Source organism: Mytilus trossulus, unplaced genomic scaffold, assembly GCF_036588685.1.
Source record: "Mytilus trossulus isolate FHL-02 unplaced genomic scaffold, PNRI_Mtr1.1.1.hap1 h1tg000122l__unscaffolded, whole genome shotgun sequence".
Taxonomy (NCBI): Eukaryota; Metazoa; Mollusca; class Bivalvia; order Mytilida; family Mytilidae; genus Mytilus; species Mytilus trossulus.
The window spans coordinates 1293280-1313039 of NW_026963298.1; the positions used below are offsets into that span (position 1 = coordinate 1293280).

The 19760-nt window shown below is 32.8% G+C and overlaps 1 protein-coding gene across 2 annotated transcripts; it reads left to right on the top strand.

The window, feature by feature from the left end:
* The first annotated feature begins 1521 nt into the window (after positions 1 to 1521).
* On the top strand, positions 1522 to 18878 carry LOC134700110 (uncharacterized). Of its 2 annotated transcripts, none has more exons than XM_063561482.1 (4): positions 1522 to 1640; positions 5368 to 5451; positions 15342 to 16240; positions 18500 to 18876. In XM_063561482.1, exons 2-4 carry the CDS (start codon positions 5426 to 5428, stop codon positions 18679 to 18681), a joined length of 1107 nt encoding a protein of 368 aa, XP_063417552.1. In that variant the 5' UTR covers positions 1522 to 1640; positions 5368 to 5425; the 3' UTR covers positions 18682 to 18876. The 2 variants fall into 2 exon arrangements, with proteins under 2 accessions (XP_063417552.1, XP_063417553.1); XM_063561483.1 differs by lacking the exon at positions 1522 to 1640 and adding an exon at positions 3912 to 3955 and having other exon boundaries at positions 18500 to 18878.
* The last annotated feature ends 882 nt before the right edge of the window (positions 18879 to 19760 follow it).

A 19760-nucleotide genomic window follows, 5' to 3' on the forward strand; every position in this document is an offset into this window, starting at 1 on the left:
TTTGTTACCAGCATCATCGGGTAGTATGCATTCATAAACAGACATAAATGAGACGCTGCATTTCCTCTGACTGATGCTTCGTGATAAAAATCAAGCTGAATTAAGAATATTGTACTGCCTTTTCCTTTTTTCGCAAATGTATCATGTTTAATCAAAATCTGTGCTACATGTAAAGGGGCTAAAATCCCACTCATACCAGTTTTTCAAATGGAACTCCTTAGATATTTCAGATTAAAGAAGACCTGGCTGATTTATACCTTGTATGCATATATCTAATTTTACAAATACATTTTTTTTGCCAGTCTGTCATATGATATTTCCATTGCCCTTGACCTCATTGTAATGGTTCGGAATTGCTTTAAAAAGTTAGTTTTTCATTGTCTTCTGATATACTCACTTTTTATGAGTGATAGCTATATTTTGTATAAATGAGAACATTTGCAAGGTCTACATGTCTGTAAGTTGGGTTTATCTAACATTGGTCCTTTTCATTGGTAAATGATGCAATAGGTCATATACATGTATATGTGATCAGAGACATGATACACTACTGGTTAAATGTGTGGAATCGGAAAGATTGACCACGTGTTCATGGTGTCTGGCAGGATTCACCTGACCTTGACTTTATATGGTTCTCAGATACTATACGCAATAGGTCATCTGTAATTGACCAGAGACATATGATACAATACTGGTTCGATGTGTGGAATGATTGCACATGTTTTCGTGGTGTCTGGCAGGATTCATCTGTCCTTGAACTTATTCATTGGTAAATGTAAAATAGTATAAGCAATATGTCATCTATATTTGATCAGAGACATATGCTACACTACTGGTTCGATGTGTAGGGTCCGAAAGATTGCACATGACTGTGCTCATGGTGTCTGGCAGGATTCATCTGAACTTGAACTTATTCATTGGTAGATGTAAGATACTATAAGCAATAGGTCATGGTCTGTTCATGGTGTCTGGCAGGATTCATCTGACCTTGACCTCTGCTTCTACGCCAACTGAATCTGCCACTTGTAGAACTGCAGCAATATTCCTTTAGTTTGTTTTTGATATTCCCCGTGACGATTTAGTTTCTTGGCTGCAGTTAAAAAATTAATTGATATAGAAAACTTTTTTTATCCAATGGAAACATGTATTTTTTATTCATTTTTCTGTATTTTAATTTTAGACCGACAGACAGTGTGCACTAGACCTTAATAATTTACACTTTTACACTAACAACGAGTTGTCGCAGCGAGACACATTACTTCGCGGAACTCAAATATTTTTGTTAAAGGGTAAATTTATGGATTTTAACACAACATTGAACCTACTGACACATGCAGCTTCAAAAATCACTCTCAAAAATATGTCGCTTAAAAACTTAAAAAAAATATATCGGAAGAGAGATAAAAACTTAAAATAGGATGTGAAGCTAAGTATATAAGATATTTTATAAATATCGGAAACATCAATAATTGTGTTTACATCCTTGTTTTGTAGGATTAAATATTTTAAATCATTTTACAACTGACTGCGCTCAAGTAACTTTACAAACTTAAAATCAATACATAGATATCTTCTATTCAATAATATTAAATATCGAGATAAAACATACGTAACAGATCAATAGTGACGTACTAAAGAAGGTAAGTAAGATTTATTTTGTTTGATTTTTTTCTACAAAAGATCGAGTGTCGTGTCTAGACATGGCCACCATTCTCAGGGTGTACTTTTACAGAGATTATTTTTAGAAATATTGTCAGCCTTTTTATACCTTTTTATATCTTTTATTGTGTGTGTATTGCACATGTTATTGTTTATAATATTATTGTATTCTATATTCTATTCTATACCGTACTTAGCATGTACACAGTCTGTTCATAATCTGTTCAATACCCTTAGACCGTACTTATACGCTGTCTACAGAGACGGATCCAGTCATTCTTACCCTTAGCACGTACTTATACGCTGTCGGCAGGGACGGATCCAGTCATTCTTACCCTTAGCACGTACTTATACGCTGTCGGCAGGGACGGATCCAGCCATTCTTACCCTTAGCACGTACTTATACGCTGTCGGCAGGGACGGATCCAGCCATTCTTACCCTTAGCACGTACTTATACGCTGTCTGCACGGACAGATCAAGCCATTCTTACCCTTAGCACGTACTTATACGCTGTCTACAGAGACGAATACAGCCATTCTTACCCTTAGCACGTACTTATACGCTGTCTGCATAGACGAATACAGCCATTCTTACCCTTAGCACGTACTTATACGCTGTCTACAGAGACGAATACAGCCATTCGTACCCTTAGCACGTACTTATACGCTGTCTGCAGGGACGAATACAGCCATTCTTACTCTTAGACCGTACTTAGACGCTGTCTACAGAGACGGATCCAGCCATTCTTACTCTTAGCCCGTACTTATACACTGTCTGCAGGGACGAATACAGCCATTCTTACTCTTAGACCGTACTTATACGCTGTTTGCAGGGACGGATCCAGCTATTCTTACTCTTAGACCGTATTTATACGCTGTCTGCACTCATACGCTGTCTGGATGGACGGATCCAGCCATTCTTACTCTTAGACCGTACTTATACGCTGTCTGTAGGGACGGATCCAGTCATTTTTACTCTTAGACCGTACTTATACGCTGTCTGTGGGGACAGATCTAGCCATTCTTACCCTTAGACCGTACTTAATACGCTGTCTGCAGGGACGGATCCAGTCATTCTTACTCTTAGACCGTACTTATACGCTGTCTGCAGGGATGGATCCAGCCATTCTTAATCTTAGACCGTACTTATACGCTGTCTGTAGGGACGGATCCAGCCATTCTTACTCTTAGCCCGTACTTAAAGCTGTATGTAGGGACGGACACAGTCATTCTTACTCTGAGTCCGTACTTATACGCTGTCTGTAGGGACGGCTCCATCCATTCCTAACTTTTGACCGTACTTATACGCTGTCTGCAGGGACGGATTACGAGCGGGCCCAACCTAGGAGAAAGAGGGATTTCAACTAACGTACACCCCCCCCCCCCCACTCACACACACAACTGGATCCGCCACTTTAGAAATCCGGCCAGTATTCTCAAACCGTACTTGTTAAAACTCTGTAAGAAATTAGGCCAGTATTCTCAAACCGTACGCATACACCAGTTTGTAAAAGATCTTGTCCGTATTCTCAAACGGTACTTATACACCAGTCTGTTCATAATCGGACCAATACCCCGTACGTATGCTGTCTGTTACTGAGAAATCTGATTAGTATGTTATTCTAATACCGTACTTATACAAGTCTTTAACCGTATAGTATACACAGTATGTTCGAAATATGGTCTGTATATATATATAGTCTGTTCAAAATCTGGTCATTATTTTCTGACCATATACTTATTTACAGTCTGTTAGAAATATAGCCTGTCAGTTTTTTCAGACTGTGTTAAAAAAGATAAGTCGTGAATATTGCAAGTTGTTGTCATCCATCCCCCTTTTTGTCTTTCTCTCCCTTCCTCTCTCTTTCATTGACAAATATCTTTTGGTTTGAAGATGAACTTTTTCAAGGCAAATTTCTGTCCCTATCATTTTTACAGTGCCAGTTTTTTCCTTCGAATGGTTTTAAAATGAAACAACACATAAGTATAGACGACTCACAATATTTCTATTTAGAGTTTTAAAAACCAACAAACTTCGACTAACTTGATCTGCCCCTGATATAGATATCATATTAGATATTTAGAATAATTAAAAAAAAAAAGAAGATTTAAACAACAGATTTCGATCGATTGATTTTTCTTTAAAGATGATCATCAATCTTTTGTAAATAAATCATGACGAAAGTCACGTGACATAGATTGACGTCTTCATCATCTGTTACAGTGACATCAGATAATATTTCACGATTATTTGTGTTTGTCATGGATAAATACGTGTAAGATTCGATTATAACATGTGAGTAATTTTAAACTACTGTTTTTCTTAAGTAAGGCACCGTCGAGCTATTTTTTTTTTTTATTGGTCTTGTCCGTTATTGAAAAGATTTTTTTTTTTTAAGTTAAAGTTAATATGTTTGTTTTGTTCGGAGAAAATATTTCATCCTTTCACCCTCCGCATCCCACAAGAAAGGAAGATCGGTGCATTTTATGCGTCCTGACGAATAAGGACGTTAAAATAACAAGTTGATCTCCTGGCTTACCCCGTAAGAATACTGTCTTTATAGTACGAGGCTTCAGACGAGATCGTATAACTTGTTGAAACACAAAAGTTATTCGTTTTCTTTTTTTTTGTAAGAGCGCTGCTACTCAGTGACCGAGGAATTGGTCTGGTCTGTACTATCCATATCCATGTTTTTTCACAATAAAACGGTATCACATGGAGCTGCTCTCCCTGCACTCCAAGGCAAATCCCCCCCCCCCCCCCCCCGGTCCCACCGCCTCAAAACATGCATTCACCGTCATTTTCAGTAGCAGTTAACATTTCCGAACTTCCTTTATCTCTGTCACTGCAACCTTACTTATGCAATGGCTGTAGTGTTTAGTTAGCGGCGACAGCAGAAATAGGGTATTACTTTTAGTCATTTTTTCTTTAATGAAGCATGTTTTTGTTAATAGTTACTCAGTTGCAAGGGTTTTCTATACCATTACATCATATTTGAATCGTAACAGTGCACTATAATTGTCTATGTGCCTAGAAAATTGCCGTCGAAAAATTCGGAATGATAATCGTAACTACAAAAAATGATTATCGTATTTTCGATAATAAAAACTGAGAAGATAATCGTAACGATAGTGGTTGATTGATATTGACACTGAACACTTTCTATCTAATACATGTAATAGCATATGTTGAAAATATGGTGATGAACTAATTACGGAAACGTTCTAAATCTTTTTGTGCATATGATATATATGCTTTATAGTTCTAATGTAAACAGCTACATATACTTATGATGATACTAGTATATCATAATTTTGGAATGGGAAAGGGGAGACAAGCTTCAAGATATTTGGAAATGGGGAAACACGAATTATATTAAAATACAGAAAACTCTAGGACCTAGGAATGATTGAAAATATGGGAATGAGCTAAACTTTTAAAGATTTGTATCCGTAATTTTGTTGATACTTGTAAAATGTCATAAGAGTTTTATTTGGTTAATGTATGGTATAAATAGATGTTATGTCCAAATCAAGTTTAAATCCGTGAATCCATTAAATAAATTACATGTAAATCTGTTGTAATGTTTAAAGAAAATAAAATAAAATAGTTAAAACCTTGTTTAACCAAAGGCATTGATCTTTATTATAATATCCACCATTTTTGTTGATAACTATACGTCAATGTATGTATTTTATTTATTGTAGATATATGAGATCAATGGGTTTAAGCATTAATCATTTTTGTGGAAAATAAGGGAACGGTATGAAACAAGAACCAACGTTTATCATGTAAGTATTAAATTATAAACGATATCGTATTCATTCGCAGCTTTAGAGAAATGTATGGAGGGCTGATATTAGTTAACTATTTTCGAGGCCCGGAGTGATGCAAATATCAAATTATAAACGATATCGTATGCATATGCGGCTTTAGATAAATGTATGGAGGGCTGATATTAGTTAACTATTTTCGAGGCCCGGAGTGATGCAAGTATCAAACTATAAACGTATTCATTCGCGGCTTTAGATAGCGTATACATTCGAGAATTACATTTGTATACAGAGGGCTGATATTGGTCAGCAATATGATAGTGGTGAAAGTATTGATTTATTATAGTGGATTTGAAGGTTGACTTTATTGAACACTTTTGCAAATTCGTGATATGAGAATGATATGTGGTAGCTATAGTCATTTGGTACAATAACCATTTGGTACCATTGCCATTTTGAACCTAAAAATAACAATATCGCACCAGGAACTTGCAATTTCCTTCCATGACCATAGATTATTTCGTAGCGTAAGAAACTATTGCGTACCATAAGGACCAATTTCGTACCGTATGGAAAAAATGGCTGTAGCATTTCGTACCAACAAGTATAATTAATTTCAAAAATAGCTTACAATGTTCAACATTATTATCCTACATATGCAACGAAATGATAAATTCTCCAAATGATATGAAAGAGTAAACATTATAATGTTCCATAAGCATGGTACGAAATAGTATATATTTTAATTCTTCAATATGGAACGAAATGGTATACATTTTAATTCTTCCATATGTATGGTACGAAATGGTATACATTTTGATATTCCATATGGTACGAAAGGGTAAACATTATAATGTTCCATATACATGATACGAAATGGTATACATTAAAATCTCAAAATGATACGAAAGAGTAAACATTATAATGTTCCATATGCATGGTATGAAATGGTATATATTTTATTTTTTTCATATGGTACGAAAGAGTAAACATAATAATGTTCCATTTTACATATGCATGGTACGAAATGGTATATAGTTATATTTTAATTTTTCCATATGGTACGAAAGAGTAAACATTATAATGTTCCATCTTTGAAGGAACTTATCATTATTTACCTGGGAGGGGGGCTGGTCATTTTGAAATCAAACATATACAATTTATTGATCCCCCCATAATATTTCACTATTTTTATTTGATCCCCCCTCTGTTTACATACAAAAATTTTAACACAAAAACACTTGTAATTTCACGAAAATATTGAAAATGAAACCATATTTGAGGGAAAATTGGCTTGAAATAGGGCTCTCCCATATGACTTTTCCATGAATATAAGTAGGTAGAGCAAGCCAGTGCTTTTAGTATTTTTTTCTGACTTTTTTTTCTTATTTCCAATATTGTGCTGTAAAAGAAAACTTGATCCTAAGTAACTTCGAATTAACTTTTTGAAACAGTAACAACACATTATTTATTAAGAGAAATCTATTATATGAAAGCTGCTTAAACTTAAGCTTTACGTAAGGCCTTATTGAAACCGCAATTGAGTCGCAAAACTTTTATATGGATAGTTCATGCTTTCAGCTTGAACAATTCAATAACTCATTTATTGTCACATTTCATTCACAAATGGGTGATAGTAACCTTAAAATTTTGATCTATTAGCCTAAAAAGTACAAATTTTGAGGGAGTTATAGGTATAAATGGACCCAAAGGGATCTTGTTATGAAAACAAAAGGATACATTGTGGTGTTCTTCATCTCAGAATCATTATCAATGTGTATCAATATTTAAATGTAGAGTAGATAAATATTTTATCATTCTTTACAGGAGAATTTATTGCTGTACACTGTGTTTTTTCATAATGTGGCGTGATTTGTATGTTTGGACAAAATTTTGCACAAATCGCTGTAGATTTCATTTTAATTTATACTTGATTTCTGTCAAACTAATAAGCTGATTAAAACAAAGCTTGGCAGTAAGGCTTATTAATTCTAATAGTGATCAAAGTGAGTGCTATCATATAATGGAGATATTTTCTGATTTTATAAAATTTAAAAATTAAATGTTTATCGTTTAATAATTCCCGAAATGTTTGTATTTGAATTGCATGTTGAAGAAAACCCCCAATACATGTTCTTTGCCTTTTGTACATCTTGGTTTGTTTGGTAGTCGTATTTCAGTGTTTACAAAAATCCATGTGTCTATCCATCCGTCCATGTGTCCGTTAAGTAATCCGTCCGTCCGTCTGTCATTCAATCCGTCATCACATGTGTTTTCTACCTTTCAAACTCCTTGGAGTTCGAATATGAAACTTGATAATTATGAATTAAGAATGGAAATAGTGAATATGCAAAAGAGACAACAACCCGACAAAAGAGAAGATGTATTTTGGCATGAATATATAAAAATGAAGATGTGGTATGATTGCCAATGAGACAACTATCCACAAAAGACCAAAATGACACAGACATTAACAACTATAGGTCACCATACGGCCTTCAACAATGAGCAAAGCCCATACCGCATAGTCAGCTATAAAAGGTCCCGATAAGACAATGTAAAACAATTCAAACGAGAAAACTAACGGCCTTATTTATGTAAAAAAATGAACGAAAAACAAATATGTAACACATAAACAAACGACAACCACTGAATTACAGGCTCCTGACTTGGGACAGGCACATACCTAAATAATGTGGCGGGCTTAAACATGTTAGAGGGATCCCAACCCTCCCCCTCATCACTGTTACATATGTTAGAGGTAGTATCGCAAAAACTGTGTTTAACTTAGTCATTTAGTCACCATTTTTCAAACATTGTTTCTGGATCCTTACTGTCAAACTAATTTTGGTTTGGTAATAACACTTTACATGTTTATTTACCAAATCGAGCAATACTACAATTTGTATCGTGCACAGAAGAAATAAAAACTTACAGTGGCAGTAAAGGTAAAAACTTGATTCAACTAAAAAATATAAATCACCACAAAAAATGCTTATAGCTTGCCGTTTTGTTTGATATAAGCCAAGGCTCCCTGTTGAAGGCCGTACTTTGACCTATAATGGAATTAAGAGATTGTGACTTGGATGGAGAGTTGTCTCATTTGCACTCATACTACATCTTCTTACGTCTATATACATTGAAAGTCATGGTCTTCTTACGTCTATATACATTGAAAGTCATGGTCAATTTTAGGTTACACTTACTACCATTATTGATTCTGTGCAGACATTGTTCCACTCGCTTACATCAAAACCAGCTTGTCAGGATATACGAAAAAGTTAAGTAAAGTCCGTATGCTGGTAGCCGATATAAGAAAATTATTAAAAGATAATAACGGTTTCAATGCATCACTTTTTTACTGGTACTTTCACTGCTTCTGCAGATCTTCAGGTAATGTGACTTGTATATAAATAAAACAAGATATATACATTTTTTGCCGATGTATTAAATCATGTCCCTATATCTGTTATACTGAAATGTGATATATATCACACAGAACATATAAGTCATAAAAACGTTATTCAGATAGGAGTGAAATATAGAAGGGAGAATACACCAAGAGACAAAATGATTGAAGTACTAGGGGAAAATTTTATTAAACAACAAATTAGAGATTTTGAAGACTCACAGTTTGAACAAACTTTTTCAGGAATTGACAAGACAACTTCTAATATAAAAAAATATTTTTGAGAGCCTAGCAAATAAATCATGAAAAATTGTAAGATATAAAAAAGTTAAACAAAAAATACTAAACAGAAAACCATGGGTTGACCATGAAGTACGTGATCTTAAAAAAACTATTAAAGCAAAAGGAGCTAAACTGAGACGAGAACCATTTAATTTAGAGCTAAAATGTATTTTTTTTACACATGCTAAAAAAGTAAAAAATTAGTAAAGAGAAAGAAAATTGTATTTAAAAAGAACTTATATGAAACATTAACAAATTTGCAAGAAAATGACCCAAAAAAATATTGGGAACTCCTAAAAAAAAATAAAAAAATGAAGACACTAAACAGGATGATTGTTCAAATATTAAAATAAATAACTATGAAGAACATTTTCAAAATCTCGGTCAGGCTGAAAAATATGATAACTCTTTTAAAGAAAAAGTTAAAAAAGATTTAAATATGCTTGAGAGTACTTTAGAACATAATATTTGTACTGATAGTCCATTTTCAATATCAGATGTAAAGAACTATATAAAAGAATTAAAATCAGGGAAAAGTGCTGGACCTGACTTAATATCTAATGAAATTATAAAATATAGTAGCATTGTTACAGTTACAGCCATAGTTAAACTTTTTAATCTTATTTTATCATCTGGTATTTACCCCACCAGCTGGAGAAAAGCATTTATTGTTTTAATTCATAAGTCTGGAGATAAAGAAGACATGTGTAACTATAGAGGCATTTCGATTTTAAACTGTCTAGCAAAATTATATAGCTCTATTTTGAATAAAAGACTAGTAAAGCATTATGAAAATAAGTTCTCCTGAGTCATCAATTTGGATTTCGTTCAAATCACAGAACATCTGATAGCATATTTATTTTAAAAACTCTTGTCACTAAATATTTGAAAAAAAGAAAGAAAAAGCTGTTTGCTTGTTTTGTAGATTTGCGTGGTGCTTTTGACTCTGTTTGGCATAATGGCCTGTTGTATAAATTGATACATGATGGTGTTGGTGTGAAATTTTATACTACTTTGAAAAATATGTATAGTTTATCCCAGTCTGCACTGAAGATTGGCAATGAACACGCTTTGTTTTTTCCAATAATTAGAGGTGTAAGACAAGGGGACAGTTTAAGTCCTACTTTGTTTAATCGTTATATAAATGATTTACATTAAATTTTTGATGTAAATTGTAACCCTCCAGTTCTTGATACTTCAAGTATCCAAACTCTCAGCTATGCAGATGATTTAGTGTTACTGTCCGAGACACACCAGGGGCTCCAAAACGCATTAGATAAACTAAATAAATATTGCACTAAATGGCAGTTGAGTGTTAATACAAACAAGACTAAAATTCTAGTTTTTCAGAATATTTATAAACAATCCCCATCCCTCTTGTTTAATAATAAATTTTTGACTGAAGGTAAGGACTTTAAATTTCTAGGGAATATTATTAACTATAGGGGAAATTTTACAAAAACTACTGAAGAGCTGTCTAAAAAAGGCATTAAAGTTTTATTGTTATTGAGTAAATATATGTCCAATTTTAATTTTGTTCCCACTAATTTGTCATGTAAATTATTTGATACTCTTATAAGACCTATTTTGACATACAACTCTGAAATTTGGTTTATGGATAATTTTCAGTCAGCTTATAGGGCATCTAATAAAGCTGAAGTAAATAATACATTTTGTGATACTCTTGCATTAGCAGAAAAATATCCCTTTGAGAAGGTTCATTCTAAATTTTGTAAAGCAGTATTAGGACTGAAAAAGACAGCCACTAACATAGGTGCTGGATCAGAATTAGGTAGATTTACTTTGGACTCTTATATAAAAACTCAAACACTCATGTATTTTTATAGAATAAATTGTATTGATATTAATCCCCTGGTTAAAGAATCTCTACAAACAAACATAAATTTACATTCAGAAGGAATTTATTCTTGGTACTCATTTGCAGATAAAAAAATTAAAGAAATGAAAAAAACCCCATAAAATTACTCTAATAATAATGTACCTTTTAAACAATCAAAAAACATGTTAAAATGTAATTTTTATGACGTTACGCACGATATTGCGTCCCAATTGGTAACGTCAAAATTTGACGCTTTACGTCGGTAATCGAGTATACTTTGTTCGTTTTGATTGTAATCGATCGATATGGATACTTCAAAGTCTTGAATATGTATGAAATATTTGCTACTGGTAGATACGCAATCAAATGAACTTTTCGGACTTCTGATTCGGCTTGTGTTGTATTTTTCTTTATATTTATTGTAACTTTTCTTTATCTCTTTACAATATTTAATTCTCTCTGTCTCGGATATGAAATTCTTCTTTTCTGTAATTAATATTCAACCTATTTATTGACAAATTACCAAATTTTTTTTTTTACATTTTAGATGATTATTCATTTTCTTTTTGATTATAACTTCTTTTATATATTGCAGATCTTATCGTGGTTTCTATGATTCTATCTATTTTCGAAATTTGTAATTTGGTTATTTTGTTTTGTCCTCTGATCTTAAAACATAAAATCGAACCCTACTTGTTATTTAAAAACAATGAAATATCGTTCATATATCATATGATAATACGAACTGCTTTCAAATTCGATGGCCTAGGACAAATGTAGAAGGATGATTGGCCTAATTATTCAGTTCATATAAAGTGATAAAAAGCATGGTAATTTTAAGATACGCTCGTGGCGAGATTTGTTCGACTCCGATCCTAATCGACAGTTATTGCAACTATTTTAACTTAAGGTCGCCTGATGTCCGGCTTCTCCTACCTTTGATGACAGGTCAATAAAATACAACAAATGTCGCTTATACATGATGTGGTGTTTTACACCAAAACAAAGAACAAACTTTTAGAAATATTTGAAACACATAAATATGTATAGCGTCCCGAATCGAAAACGTTCAAAACGTAAAAAAATTGCTCAGTGGACAAACTTGCAAGACATTTGATTTGTTAAAAAACGAAGTCATTTCGACTTAACAGCTTATCAAAAAGTATGTTATCGTATTGTGGGGTGAAAGCACAATTACGAAAAGCACTGTTTTATATGCTACAAATTGAATATTTAAAAAAATGACGTTGAAACTGACAGTGTTTATGTAAAAAGCTGCGAAATTCGACATTGGACAATCTTGCAAGACATTTTCCCAAGGCCAATACGTTTTTATTTGTGGTGCGAGTGCTGTAAAATTCCGGATTTGAAATGGTCTATCTAAGCACATTTGTAGGAATAATTTATAAAAACAAAATTTTATATCATCTGATATTTTAAAAAGCGATAAATTTTGATAACTTACCATTTTCAGAAACCTGACCATGGCGAGGAATATTCAGTTTTGAAAAAATGAATTTTTACCGTTCGATCGACACAAAAAAACCAGCAATGGTGTCATAAATTATATTAGACGTTTATCATTCATGCGAATTTTCGCGGATTTTAAACTTTTTATTAGACCACAAAATTCCCGCAAAAGTTATTTTGCGAATAATTTGTTACGTCTGACACGCATATTTTTGAAGTTTTCGTAATATTTGTAACATTATTTGAAACTATTATGAAAAGTTAAAGAATATTTTTAATATTTTTGGAAACAGTAATACCTGCCTAATCTATGGATATAAATTTCATAAAGCTGAACTAGTTAGTTTTCATAGAAGAGCTGTTTATCAAATTGCTCTGTCGCATTTCACGGCATTGACGCAATAACAAGGGGTACAATCAAAATCACGTGATGGATATACACACACCGGAAGTTACAGTCGAACTCGCCGCTTGAAAGATTAGTAGTTGCATTTTCTTGTTTATATCAATTAAATTTTGAATAATAAGTTGGCACACCGAATGTCGGATAGTATGTAGTTTTAAAATACACAATTGTTTTTGCTAGAAAGCGTGTAGTTATTGCAAACACTTCGATACAGTTCCAAATTTTCGACGGATAACACACACACTCAATATTTTTTCAACGGATAACCACACACTTTGAATATTTTTAATCAAAATTTCATAAAATTGTTTTCTTTATGATTTGTTTGGCAAAATAAATGCATGTCTCAATTCAACACCGTTACTATTGATTTATACAATATTTTTTTTTACGATAAACGCTTGGTTTATTGTTGAAAATCCAATTTTCAAAAATGATACCACACACACCGAAAAAAACAACGGATAACACACACACATTATTTAAGCTAATCGCAAAGAACGTAAAAACAAACAATCATCATGATCATGCATGTTCGTACTAAGCGGTTGTCTCCATGAGTTTATAGTCTAAACCTTTCATTATTTAAGTTTATCTCGCATACATAATGAAATTTTGGCTAGTATTTGCGGCAACATTTGTGCGACTTGTGATTGTAATTCGACCTTTAAATTCTTTCCACAGTGCTTGCACAAATGTGACATATTCTATAAATAAATAGAAAGAAAGTTGATTTTTTTTAAATGAATATAAGAAAAATATAAATAATCTAACAATAGATATAATCTATTTAAAAACTTCTTTCATCGCTTCTGTTTTAAGATATGTTCGTGTCATGCGTGAGTTACTACTACGGGAGATGTTAACGACTATGACTGGCTATAAAGCCCTTTTAAGGTAGGAAAACTGAAATTTATGTATGTATATTGATATGCAAATGAGATGATTTCGGTTCTGTATGTTAATCAAACCTGTTCGACCTTCGTTATACAAATGCGTTAAGTCCCTTCGATAAACATTCGATAAACAATCAAGGTCGTGAAAGCTGCAAAATGATTTGTCGAACAGAACACCATTCCGAGTTCACTTGTATAAATTTTTAAGACCTCTAACCAGGTTTTGTAAGATACACCACGCGACATATAAGAAAATTAAAGCGATGAGAGATTGCTTTTCAATTAAAATGTTATATAGGTTAAGGCTTATATTAAATTGTTCTTATGTTTTTAGTATAATGTAATAAAATACATCATTGACTTTGCTTGAAACTTTGTACATACCTTCAGTTTCGGTTTGTGTGTGTGTGTGTGTGTTATCCGTTAAATTAATGGGATGTGTGTGGTATCATTTGTGAAAATCGGCCATTCTCCTGTCAAACGACCATTTATCGTAATTATTTGATTGATAAAATCAAAATTAACGATGATGAATTAAAAAATGCAATCTTTTTCCACTAAAGACTCCCATAACATTGACTTTTCAGAAATTTTGTTATAAAAACATATGAGGTGTGTGTGTTATCTGGTGAAATTTTGGAACTGTGTCGAAGTGTTAGCATTAACTGCACGATTTCCAGCAAGGATAATTGTGTATTTCAAAACTAGATAGCATCCGACATTCGGTGCACTACCTTATCTATTACATTTTATTGATATAAACAAGTAAATACGACTACTTACCTTTCAAGCGGTCTGCTCGACTGTTACTTCCGGTGTGTGTATATCCATCACGTGATTTTGATTGTACCCCTTGAATAACGTGCTTAACGTCAATATAAAAAAGTGTGTTCCAGAGGAATATGAAAAAAATACTTTAATTAAACTTTCAAAAATGGATTCCTCATCCAAACTTTGTCTTTATGGGAAATTCAAAAATAATTGTCAGTCTGAGGAATATTTAAATTGCAATAATTTTATACATAGGCAGTTACTCTCAAAATTTAGACTAAGTGACCATTCCCTAGGCATTGAATTAGGAAGGTACAGAAACATTTCAAGAGCACAAAGATTATGTTAACAATGTGAAGTCCTACATGATGAATTTCATTTCTTTTTGTATTGTGACATTAACATATCTTTGCGTTCTAATCTTTTTGCTTATCTAAAAGACTATGTACCATTATTTCAACATCTTGATGCATTCAATAAACTTAAACACATTCTAAACCCCATTCCTGAACTTGTTTGTCATATTGGAGTCTTCATTAAACAGTCTTTAGAACTGAGGGAGTCAGACCCGTGTCAGGCAAGGTTATGCTGGTGTGGTGTTTTACATACATTTATAATTGAACTCTACTGTTCTATTATTCCATATATTGTATTGTATTATTTTGTATTTCATTGTATTACATTGTATTTCATTGTATTGCATTATGAATTATAAAATTATTGTTTGATTGTATTGCTTGACCCTAATGGGTGTAATTTTGCAATATAGATATTTATTAAAAGTGTTATTTATCCAAATTAATGAATCTATATTTCTTTACAATCGTTTTTCAGGAAGTTGGAACCGAAATTGAAACAACTTGCAATAATCGGACTAATATTTGGGAGTTTATTTTTACAATGGAACGGTACTAAATGTTTGACAGAAGGAGAGGATCTGTTTAAAAACAAATGGACCATAAAAAGTCTCCTTGCTTCAGCAGCCATTGAACTGGTATTCATTCTAGTAGCGTTCAAAACCGAGGAGTTCCGAATGATTGTTGACAATTCCGAAGCGATTACAATTTTCTTTTTCCTCCATGTACTATCAAGTGGTCTGTTGAAATATTACGACAATGTACCTCTTGTAGACAGAGGGACGAACATATATCCACCTTTTATACCAATCATTGTACTGATCTGTCTTGTTATTTGTAAAGGAGCTCGAATACAGCATATCACCATGGTTACCACTGGTCTGCTGTCTCTAGGCGCATTGTTTGTATCGCTTGGTGTAAATAAAGATTTCACCATGCATAGAATAGATTACTTATCGTTTTCCTCTGTTTTTGCAACTGTGTTAAAGCTGATATGCCTTAAACATTTTAAAGATCAAAATATTAAGGTCACACTACGTTTGAGAGCTATTGGTATATTCTTTGCCGGAACTATTGTTGTGGTTGTACCCGTTTTAGAATTTACGAACAAGTCTAACTTGGGGACGTTTATGCTAGTGTCATCTATGTCTGGTTTAGCTTCTTTGACAGTGTTATACTTATTATATAATCACGTGATGTGTACAAAAACAGTTTTAGAGACATCCGGGTATCTTATGATGGGACACTTATTGCATCAAATACTAGAAAGTGAATCTATTAACATTCTTCCTGTTTTATTTGGTACTTGTGTTTTGATTGCTACATATATCTGGCACGTGAAGAAGCAACAAGACGATTCAAAAGCACCATTTAAAGGTAAGAAACGGCACTTGTCCTGCCACAATAAAAATAGAATAAAACCTTTGAAATTCAAATTGATTGTCATACCAAGATAAAGAAATCGGAAATATTTCGATATAAATCAAAATATCAAGGAATCGTTTGCTTACGTCTAACGTCTAACGTCCAAAATATAAAAAAATACTAAATTATTGATTGCTAAATTTCCAAAAAAAAATCAATTCATGTTGTATTCTTGTTAGTTTTTGTATGCTTGTTTATTGGATTTCTTGTGTGTTTTTTTCGGTTACAACTAAAAAAAACTAAAAAGATATCGCAACATTCAGGGAACTATAATTCAGGTTTATCACCGTTGATCGGAAACACTATTTTTTAATACATTTTCTTGACTGGAACATTATTCTTATGTAGTACTTTACGCACTTTGATTCACTTTCTTTGAGTTACTTCTCTCTAATATCAGTCTATGATTTATGAAAAACCAATATATATTTTGTATCATTATTCATATGGAATACAAATAAACACGCTGCTTCTTAATTGTCATTCTAATTATCGCCATTTGGCCCTAGAGAATATTATCAGTGAATATACTACTGTATTTGGACTTTTATTACTTTTTTAATTCGAGCATTACTGGTGAGTATTTTGTAGACAGTCGCTCGTCTGGTCCAAATACAGAATGTCAATACTGGTATCTATAATTAGTTTATATTCGTTGATTTAACATAATTGAGAGCCTCTAGTTGGTTATTATCTTGAATACCATTATAGATAGAGATAAACTGTAAACAGCAATAATGTTCAGCAAATTAAGATCTACAAATAAGTCAACATTACCAAAATGGCCAGTTCCTTTTAGAGTTATTGCCCTTTAAGGAATGTATCTCCCTCATGCAAAGCTCTGATATCTTTCACGGATTTGGCTATACTTTTTGGACCTTTTGTGTTATTAGCTCTTCGTCTTTTATATAAGCTTTGGATTTCAAATATTTTGGCCACGAGCATCACTGAAGAGACATGTATTGTCGAAATGCGCATCTGGTGCAAGACAATTAGTACCGTTTATTGTATAACTACCACTGGGTCGATGCCTCTGCTGGTGAACTTTACGTCCCCGAATGTATCACCAGCCCAGTAGCCAGTACTTCGGTACTGACATGAAAATACGGGTTTTTGTGTTATTAAAATTTGCTGTTACAAAATATAAGAAATTATTATAAATTAAGGAATGTATCTCCCTAATGCAAAGCTCTGATTCCTTTCACGGATTTGGCTATACTTTTTGGACCTTTTGGATTATAAGCTCTTCATCTTTAATATAAGCTTTGGATTTCAAATATTTTGGCCACGAACATCACTGAGAAGACATGTCGAAATGCGCATCTGGTGCAAGACAATTAATACCGTTAATTGTATTAATACCACTGGGTCGATGCCTCTGCTGGTGGACTATAAGTCCCCGAGGGTATCACCAGCCGAGTAGCCAGTACTTCGGTACTGACATGAAATACGGGTTTTTGTGTTATTAAAATTTTCTGTTACAAAATACAATAAATTATTATAAATTATGGAATGTATCTCCCTTATGCAAAGCTCTGATTCCTTTCACGGATTTGGCTATACGTTTTGGACCTTTTGGATTATTAGCTCTTCATCTTTAATATAAGCTTTGGATTTCAAATATTTTGGCCACGAGCATCTCTGAAGAGACATGTATTGTCGAAATGCGCATCTGGTGCAAGAAAATTAGTACCGTTATTTGTATTATAGTAAATTTTTAACAATTTTCAGTATTTGGTAAATTTTGTTTTTACAAAATGTTTTCCTCTGTAACTAAAGGTCCAAGTTCATTACAGATAGAGAAAATTGTAAGAAGCAAAAATAATCAGTAAGATATGATCTACAAACATATCACCATCACCAAAACTTAATTTTGTCTTGAATTCTTCTGTTTCCTTTGTTTAATATGCACATAGACAAAAGTGAGCGACACATGCTTTTAAGAGCCTCTATTTTTCAATAGATCTTCAAAAAGATGTGTTCTTTTTATGTAAAGTCATCAGACATGGTCGCCTTTTTATCATGCCGTCAAAATAGTAAATTCAGAGGAAAGCAAGAAAATTCGACGTCATATTCGGATGCTACCCAATAAAGAGCTGAGATCAAACGAATCACACCGTGATAATTTTTGTTATACAATGGGCCCAGAAAGGGATAAATTGATGAAGAATTAGTGAAAATTATCAAATATGTTTTATGTTATAATTTCAGATATATCGTCCACGAGTCATGAGATGTTTACCCGGATGGAGTTCATAATATTTATGGGAGGTGTATTAGCCGTGTTGTTTTACGTGTTACAACCACGTGTTAGTAGTAGGGATATAAATAATCTTAGTTATGTTGGACTGGACAAAATTGTAAGAAAACTATTACAGAACAAAGCCAGTTGATAATATTTTAAGGGATTTTGTTAATTTTAACGGTTTTAAGTAAAGTTTTTTTTAGAGGGAGATTTTATGAATTAAACATAGTTTATTTTGTTTTATGAATTATTTCATATCTTGTTTTTGTTAACTGTCAAGTGACAAATATTTCACACCTATTTAGGAGGAGAGCAAATCAAACTAGAAGTCATTGTGAGCAACAGCGGATGTCACCTGGTCTGCCATTTGCCACTTAACGGCAGCCATTTTGAAATTTGTATATATTGAATGAAAATAATATGATATGCATCGACACAAAATTTCGCATTTAAACTGCTTCTATGCTTCTATGACAACGGCGGTCACAACTGTGTTTACCCTCTTTAAATAAAGAATTTATTATTATTATTATTATTATTATTATTATTTTGAAAATTAAAAAAATCGATGTCATGTCTTCACATACTTATTAATACTTACACAAAGTTTGATTCAATTTGAAGGACTTTCCGATTTTTCACATTCTATCTGTTTCAATGACAACGTCAGCCATCTTTGAAATGCAAACCCTCGATTACACATTTCTACAATGGGTGTTAACATTACGGTAAAGTTTAATCATCATTGGTTCATACAATTCCGAGAAATTTTCTGGACAAAAAACTGTGAAACAATAAGAAAGATTACTAGGTTTGTCATTGCAAGCAATAGCAGATGGCACCCAAACCACATTGTCACTAAACTTCAACCATTTTGAGAATTTTTAAATAGTCAAAACACAAAAAAAAACATCTCAACCTATCTGTCTGTAAATTTTCTGAAGTTAAGGGCATTTTTCAATGTTTCACATTGTTGAAGTTTCCATGCCAACGGCGGCCATTTTGCAAATTCTAAGTTCAAAAGTCCAATCGTTACTTAGATATAGGAAGATGTGAAACTTGTCTGTTTAAACTTATATCAATTTTCAATAAGTTTTGAGCATTTTAAAATTTTTGATATTTTTGCTGTTTCCATGGTAAATGTGTCAATTTCAAAAATTCCAACAACAGTTTTAACATTTAGTTATGCCATGTCACATATTCATGAAATTTCTTTGAGTTTTATCT